Source organism: Galeopterus variegatus, unplaced genomic scaffold, assembly GCF_000696425.1.
Source record: "Galeopterus variegatus unplaced genomic scaffold, G_variegatus-3.0.2 Scaffold11089, whole genome shotgun sequence".
NCBI classification, from domain to species: Eukaryota; Metazoa; Chordata; class Mammalia; order Dermoptera; family Cynocephalidae; genus Galeopterus; species Galeopterus variegatus.
This window is the reverse complement of record NW_007737200.1, coordinates 5,869-14,541: the sequence shown is the minus strand read 5'-3', so window position 1 is coordinate 14,541 and position 8,673 is coordinate 5,869. Positions and strand designations below refer to the sequence as shown.

Below are 8,673 nucleotides of genomic sequence, written 5' to 3'. Positions count from 1 at the left end.
GGAGTGCGGCGGCGCTCCCGCCGAGGGTTCGGATCCCACATACAGACCGGTTCCCGCTCACTAGCTGAGCGAGGTGCGGGCGCAGCACCGAGGGTTGCGATCCGTTGCCGGACACGAAAAAAGACAAAAAGGAAAAAAAAAAAAAGAAAAAGTTGTGTCTTTTTCTTTTCTTTCTTTTTTTTTTTTTTTATTAAAAATATTTTGACATTTACCTATACATGTTTTTGGGGTACAGTATGTTATTTCACTACATGCATATACTGCACAATGATTCACTTAGGGTAGATAGCATAGTCTATACCCATTAGTCCTCTTAAAAGTTCTAGGGTCCTTTTCTAGCCAGATTTTTGCTGAAATTGTTATGGAGATAGAGTAGAAAGGTGGATTTTCCAAACTCAAAATACTTTGTTGACCTATTACAAAATATGTTGTAAATAAGAAACAAAATAACAAAACATTTTGCCTTCATAGATCTGTTTCTGAGGGGAAAGCTGTCTTTATAATTTTGTCTCTAGTGGCTTTTATCCAGTGGATATATAATTGTGGGAAGTACATTTTATTTTTCCAACAACTATTGTCAGCTATGTAAATTGGATTTATTTTATTTTGTATTGGATCTATGTGGAAAGTTACACTGTAGTGATTAGGTCCCACCTGAGTTCCCTCTAATTATATTTTCTCAAACAGACCCTAAGTTGGCTACTTTTTCAAGTTGCAGCATTTTCATAAACACATTTTCTTCTGAACAAAGGCTTTCACAGTGAAATTTCCAGTAAATGTTGAGAAGTATGTGGTTAATCACCCCGGACTGTCACCTGTATGTTATGTTGAGTTGCTATGGAGTTTTTGACTATGGAGTTTTTGTATATCTGAAGTCATTTCATTCTGAGAGGGATGATAACTACCTAAAGATCCCTAATTAGCTAAGTGACCTTTGGTAAAGTACTTGGGTTTTTTTTGTTGATTTTTTGGTTTTGGGTGCCTGACTGGTACAGGGATCTGAACCCTTGACCTTGGTGCTACCAGCACCACGCTCTAACCAAGTGAGCTAACTGGCCAATCCTGGTCTGGTACTCTTAATTACTCAATCTGCAAGTATTTATTGGAACCTATAATAGGCTCGGTTAAATGGACTTAAACCTGCATGGATTGCCATAGGGTTGTACTACCTTTCTACTCTGTACAACTCTGTGTTATCACCCCTTTCCTGTGTATTGTAAGTCTTTGTGTCCATGACTATCTCTGTTTTTATGCTGTGTGTTCCTGAGGCTAGGGACCATAGCAAATATTCAGACAACAGGTAATAAAGGGCTTCAAAAATTATAAAATCTGTGGACATTTTGGATATTATTATAATACTCTACATCTTATTCAGTCTTCTATTTTAGCAGGCAGTCCCCTTTTGAGGTAATGGTATGAGGGATGGGTATATGTGAGTATCATCTTCCTTCTGGGCTCCTCTGACACTACCCTGGCAGAAGTGGAGCACTGACTCACACTGCCTCATTTCAGACAGATAAAGTGAAAGGTCAGCTTCCCTCTCAGTCCTGCTGACACATTCCTGGTGAAAGTAGGGTACCGACTTGCACACCTTGTTGCCTCCTAGTGGAATTATAAGCTCAGTTCCCTGCTAACTGATACCAGAAGAGGGATTGGGGGAAGTAGAGTGCTACCTTCTACCATCTGGTGCTATTTTTTCCCACCTGTTGCTGCCAGGTTGGGGTGGAGGCTTAGCTCACCTCTGGACCCTGCTGACAATACTCTGCTTAGCCCAGACATCCCCACTGGGTGGAGTATTAAAGTGCTGCCGCCCGCTTCCATGAGGGTGGGGTGGACGATCACTTCGGGTTCAGCTCCACTGAAACCATGGGCAAGGAGCAATAGCAATTTTTCTGTTGGTGTTTGACTGGAGTAAGGTGGATATTGCCAGGAAGTCTTTCTATTCTGTTAGGCCACCTCTTTCCCAGTCTTTTGGCTAGGGGCAACAGACTTTTCTTGGAGTTTTTGTTGTTTTATTAAAATCAGTGCCTGTTGGGGCTGGCCGGTTTGCTCAGTTAGTTAGAGCACAGTATTATAACCTCAAAGTCAAGGGTTCAAATCCCCCGACTGGCTAGCCGCCAAAACAAAAAACAAAAAAAGAAAGTAGTGCCTGTTGGCAGTTCCGTGTTAGAGGCTTCTGCATTGTCCTGTCTGGGATATGTGGGAGGCAATAAGGAAATCCAGGGAACTAGCTGTGGTGTTCTTCAAGTCCCGAGGTCCCTAGGTAGTTTGCTGCCTTTTTTTCCATCTTTCAGAGTCTTCTTATTCTCTAGTTCCATGTTTTTTCAGTAGTGAATGGAAGAACCTGTGAGCAAAGGGTTTACTCCGTCTTGGCCAAAACCAGAAGTTGCATCCTTTTTTAAATTGTTGTTATTGTTTTTGGCTGGCCTGGACCTTGGTGTTATCAGCACCACACTCTAACCAAGTGAGCTAACTGGCCAACGCTAATTTTTTTAATGATTTTTATTTTTATTTTTTATTTTTCTTAACATGTCCTTTTTTAGGATGGGAAGGTTAACTCTTTTAATCAGTTCTCAGTGGAAGTAACAGGATCTGATTTTCAAACTAAACTAAGATGTCTTTTTTTTTTTTGTCCTTTTTGAGACCGGCCACATCGCGCTCAGCCAGTGAGCACTGTGAGCGCACCGGTCATCCCTATATAGGATCCGAACCCGTGGCGGGAGCGCTGCTGCGCTCCGAGCACCGCACTCTCCCGAGTGCGCCACGGGCCAGCCCTAAAACGGGTTTTTTTTTTTTTTTTTGTCCTTTTTGAGCCCGGCGACATCGCGCTCAGCCAGTGAGCGCTGTGAGCGCACCGGTCATCCCTATATAGGATCCGAACCCGTGGCGGGAGCGCTGCTGCGCTCCGAGCACCGCACTCTCCCGAGTGCGCCACGGGCCAGCCCTAAAACGGGTTTTTTTTTTTTTTTTTGTCCTTTTTGAGCCCGGCGACATCGCGCTCAGCCAGTGAGCGCTGTGAGCGCACCGGTCATCCCTATATAGGATCCGAACCCGTGGCGGGAGCGCTGCTGCGCTCCGAGCACCGCACTCTCCCGAGTGCGCCACGGGCCAGCCCTAAAACGGGTTTTTTTTTTTTTTTTTGTCCTTTTTGAGCCCGGCGACATCGCGCTCAGCCAGTGAGCGCTGTGAGCGCACCGGTCATCCCTATATAGGATCCGAACCCGTGGCGGGAGCGCTGCTGCGCTCCGAGCACCGCACTCTCCCGAGTGCGCCACGGGCCAGCCCTAAAACGGGTTTTTTTTTTTTTTTTTGTCCTTTTTGAGCCCGGCGACATCGCGCTCAGCCAGTGAGCGCTGTGAGCGCACCGGTCATCCCTATATAGGATCCGAACCCGTGGCGGGAGCGCTGCTGCGCTCCGAGCACCGCACTCTCCCGAGTGCGCCACGGGCCAGCCCTAAAACGGGTTTTTTTTTTTTTTTTTGTCCTTTTTGAGCCCGGCGACATCGCGCTCAGCCAGTGAGCGCTGTGAGCGCACCGGTCATCCCTATATAGGATCCGAACCCGTGGCGGGAGCGCTGCTGCGCTCCGAGCACCGCACTCTCCCGAGTGCGCCACGGGCCAGCCCTAAAACGGGTTTTTTTTTTTTTTTTTGTCCTTTTTGAGCCCGGCGACATCGCGCTCAGCCAGTGAGCGCTGTGAGCGCACCGGTCATCCCTATATAGGATCCGAACCCGTGGCGGGAGCGCTGCTGCGCTCCGAGCACCGCACTCTCCCGAGTGCGCCACGGGCCAGCCCTAAAACGGGTTTTTTTTTTTTTTTTTGTCCTTTTTGAGCCCGGCGACATCGCGCTCAGCCAGTGAGCGCTGTGAGCGCACCGGTCATCCCTATATAGGATCCGAACCCGTGGCGGGAGCGCTGCTGCGCTCCGAGCACCGCACTCTCCCGAGTGCGCCACGGGCCAGCCCTAAAACGGGTTTTTTTTTTTTTTTTTGTCCTTTTTGAGCCCGGCGACATCGCGCTCAGCCAGTGAGCGCTGTGAGCGCACCGGTCATCCCTATATAGGATCCGAACCCGTGGCGGGAGCGCTGCTGCGCTCCGAGCACCGCACTCTCCCGAGTGCGCCACGGGCCAGCCCTAAAACGGGTTTTTTTTTTTTTTTTTGTCCTTTTTGAGCCCGGCGACATCGCGCTCAGCCAGTGAGCGCTGTGAGCGCACCGGTCATCCCTATATAGGATCCGAACCCGTGGCGGGAGCGCTGCTGCGCTCCGAGCACCGCACTCTCCCGAGTGCGCCACGGGCCAGCCCTAAAACGGGTTTTTTTTTTTTTTTTTGTCCTTTTTGAGCCCGGCGACATCGCGCTCAGCCAGTGAGCACTGTGAGCCTGTCTGGGATATGTGGGAGGCAATAAGTATTCCATTCTCTTGAGAGCAATCATGGTTGTTAAAAAAAAAAAAAACACAAATCAAGTCGTATCACTCTCCTGCTTAAAACCCTCCAGTGTCCTCCCTTTAAATATATTTTGAAGTCCTAACCACTTAGCACGGCTTACAACAAACTCTTAGACTTTCTAACCCCTGCATTCCTCTCCGGCCTCATGTCTTACCACCCTCTGCCAGACCCACTGCATTCCAGCCACAGGCGTTCTGTTTGTTCTTTTAGCACAGCAGACACTCTCAGTCTCAGGAGAAGCTTTTGTCATCTTCTTTCCTTAGTCTGAAATATATCTTCACATGACTGGTTTCTGTTCACCATTCAGGTCTCAGTTGAAAAGTGACCTCCACAGAGCCTTTTGAAAGTTGAAGTCTAAATTTGAAATTACCCTCCCCCACCCAGCCTCCCACTGTCTACTCACTTTTGATATTTTTATATTATTTCCTTTTAGAACTCATCACTCTCTGAAACTATCCTAACCGGTTTATTTACCCGTGGTCTTTTTCCACTAGAATCCTTGAGAGTAAGCACCTTGTCTGTTTATCACTACTCTCTCAGCACCTAGAATAGTGTCTGACACATAGTAGACCCTCAATAAATATTTATTGAATGAATGAATAAATTTGATTTCTTTCAGACTAAGGCCAATGAGGGCCGAGACTTTTATTCAGCGTTGTACTTCTGCTGCTAGTGTTTCATCACATTACAAAAAACCAATGTTTCTAAAGTTGGGTTTATTGAGTTATATTTTACATATAGTAAAAGTCACTTTTTTTGCACAGTTCTATGAGTTTTAACAAATGCACATAAACAATACCTCAGTGACATATAGAACATAATTATTTTTTTTGTTAATAAGTGAATCACTAACATGGAGTATAGTCAGTAAATAGCCATCCGTATCTGTGCTTTGTGGGCACTGCTCTCTGATCAGCCCAACTATTATTAACGTAGCTCATCTTTCACGCAGGTGAGCGGGAGGTTGGAACCGAGGCGAAAATGCTGCTGTTGGGCCGGGAAGATAAGAAGCTGCAATGCTTTGGACTACAGAGCAGGCAGCCGGCAAGTGGTTCCTATAAGACCTTTGAACTCTGAGGCAACCCAGTCACTCTCATTCTTGGAAAGTTTTGGAAACATTTCACTTGCTCCCTGTGTTCACTTTTTTTTTTTTTTTTTTTTAAAGTTAACCGGTAAGGGGATCTTAACCCTTGACTTGGTGTTGTCAGCACCACGCTCAGCCAGTGAGCGAACCAGCCATACCTATATAGGATCCGAACCTGTGGTCTTGGTGTTATCAGCACCGCACTCTCCCAAGTGAGCCACGGGCCAGCCCCTTGTGTTCACTTTTTGAAGAGGCTGAATGGGTAAGAGGTAGTACAGTTTAGTGATTAAGAGCATGGGATTTGGAATAACGGTAACATTTAAATCCCACCTCTTCCAATTAATGGTTATGGTGTTGGAAAAGTTACTTGACCTCTCTGAGCCTCAGTTTCCTCATCACTAAACTGGGCATAATAGGACTTATCTCATAAGGTTATGTGATAAGGATTAAATGCTCTACTGCCTTGTGACCTTTGTGACTTTTCCTCTCTGGACTTTAGTGTGCTATATGTAAAGTGATGAGGTACAGATTTTCTTATAGGTGCTTCTACCTCTAAAGTAATGTGAAGACATTCTGAGTAAAGGACTCATAAATTCAGGGCTCTCAGTCAATTAATGACCAGAATGTCTTAGAGAAGAACTAGTTGAATTTTCTTCCTTCAACCTTGAGGTTTCGCTGGGCAGACTATGCTCTTGTCATTATCATCCAGACAACTTTAATGATTTGGTTTGGCTACAGGCTTTATTAATTTCATTTCATCTTGTTACTTCATTGTACTGGTGATGTTTCCATTTTCCAGGTTTGTTCCAGTAATATCACTGTTTTTGCTCATACTGCCTTTGCACTTGAATCTCCATGCTGGTTTTTACTTCTAAAGGGAACTCAGGGTTTTTTTGTGTATTTGTTTTATTTTATTTTTTCTTTTCTTTTTAGAACATTGGAAAGAAATGATCAGTTTGAGCTAACAGTAAGGAGTAAATGAAAATCTAATAATTTCCTTTTTCAGATACATGGGGATAATTGGGATTTTTTCAATTGCCACTTTATTTAAGCTTGTTTCTTTTCCTACAAAGTAACCCCCTTCAAAAGGTTGCTGGAAGTGACATGGAGAAAGTAAAACTCAAATCAGGGAATTGCAGGTTTCTCAGATGGAGGGTTGTAATGAAAAGTGGGAAAGAAGGATATTTGGTGGTGAGGATCTTATGAGTCAATGTGTTGAGGGGAAATAATCGGAAAACCGCTGTCTCAGAGTAGGGTTTTACATAAACTGCCCAAGTCGTCGGCCAACGAAATCCTGTGAGTGCTTCTTTCTCAGTTATTGGTGAATGCTTAGTTTATTGTACAAGAGTGCTTAAAGGGGGAAGGAAGAAAATATCTCTAAAAATAATGAAATCTTCCCTTTTTTGGTGTCTGTTTATTCCTGGAAACAAAGCTTTTGTGTTTTTTGGCGGCTGGCTAGTCCAGGGATCCACACCCTGGACCTTGGTGTTATAACACCTCACTCTAACCAACCAAGCTAACTGGCCAACTGTCCTGGAAATAAATTAATCTTTATGCAGCATTTTTTCTCCTACTTGTTCCCAGGTATTCCTCTTTATTGGCTCAGATGCCTTCAACTGCTGTACTTTTCTCTCTGGCTTCTTGCTATTGGCTGGAACACAAGATGGAAACATTTATCAGCTGGATGTGAGGAATCCAAGGTGAGTCACCATTAATTTGCATGATGCAGGTCTTCTACAGAGTGGAATTTTTTATTGGTTTTAACATTGATTTAGCCTAGCATATAGATGACTACTGAGTTAAGGGTATATTTTTCCATTTATAAAGGTTTTCCCAATGTGAATTTTTTATTCTTACTATTCCTTGAATCATATTAAAAGATAATTCGATTCATACTGTCATGATTGTCCTATTGTAATGATTGCTTTGAAAATTATGCTTAAATATGAACTAACATTTCATTTAAAATGATCGTCTTGAACTTTTAACTTTAAGAAGCACAGTAATTTTCTTTATGATATTAGACCCGGGCTGGCCTATGACTGACTGGTCATTTTTAGTTCAAGTAATCCAGCTCTGTTTCTTATTTAGCTTTGATTATGACCTATCTAAAACAGGCCTTATCCTGGTCTTAAAGATATTCATAAAGAATCATACAATCTCTGTTGCAGGATTTAACAGTTTCTATGATTCTGTCCCTTCTGCCTTTTTTTTTTTTTAAGATGACCGGTAAGGGGATTTTAACCCTTGACTCGGTGTTGTCAGCACCACGCTCACCCAGTGAGCGAACCGGCCATCCCTATATAGGGATCTGAACCTAAATAGGGCCTTGGTGGTATCAGCATCACACTCTCCCAAGTGAGCCATGGGCTGGCCCTTTCCCTTCTGCCTTTTATTTCCTTCCTTTTTTCAACTAATATCTATCAAATGGCTTCTTTAGGTACTAGGCTTGGTGTGGAGCACTAAAAAAACAGAAATAAAAGATACAGGCACTGCATTTGAGGCACTTGGAGTCTAATGGTAAAGATAGACAAGTAAAAGACTGTTGTGATTCAGTGTGATCACTGGTCTGCCAGGGCTATCCACAGAAATTTGAGGAAGCAACAAAAAGGAGAGGGAAAGAGGTGAGACTGTTTCTCCAAGGAAATGAGAAGCATTGGATCTTGTCGAGTAGGAAGTTAGCAAGTAAAGAAGAAGGGAAGGACCTGCCCTGGGTAGAATTGCACATGTAGAAGCATGAAGGATGTGAAACTGTCATGTTCAGGGGTCTCTGAGTAATTTAGTATAACACGTATGTGCCCTGCTGATGGGGGCAATGGTGAGAAGCGATGCCATACAGGAAAACAGGAGCCTGCTTAGGCCTTACCTCCCATCCTAAGGACTTTTGGACCTTATTCCAAGAGCAGTTATAAAATTCTAGTGGAAGGTGGCTAGCCTTTTCTAACATTAAGTTAGTTTATCTTTGCTTTTTTTTTTTTTTTTAATTCTTTTTGCTGAGGTGACAGTAAAACCTGGGTGGAAGATGGCTGCATCACCAAACAGATGGGGAATCTCTGACGACTATTATAAAATCAATTTTATATATATATTAAATTGATTCTCACTCACCTTTCTCTTATGTTTTATTTATTTTTTTTTTT

The 8,673-nt window shown here is 43.8% G+C and overlaps 1 protein-coding gene across 1 annotated transcript in view; it reads left to right on the top strand.

The window, feature by feature from the left end:
• Positions 1-8,673, top strand: part of PAAF1 (proteasomal ATPase-associated factor 1) — a 32,034-nt gene that overhangs the window by 22,251 nt on the left and 1,110 nt on the right. Inside the window, exon 7 of the mRNA XM_008594577.1 lies at positions 7,118-7,233. Coding sequence (XP_008592799.1) covers positions 7,118-7,233 — 116 coding nt within the window. The remainder of the gene's footprint in view (positions 1-7,117; positions 7,234-8,673) is intronic.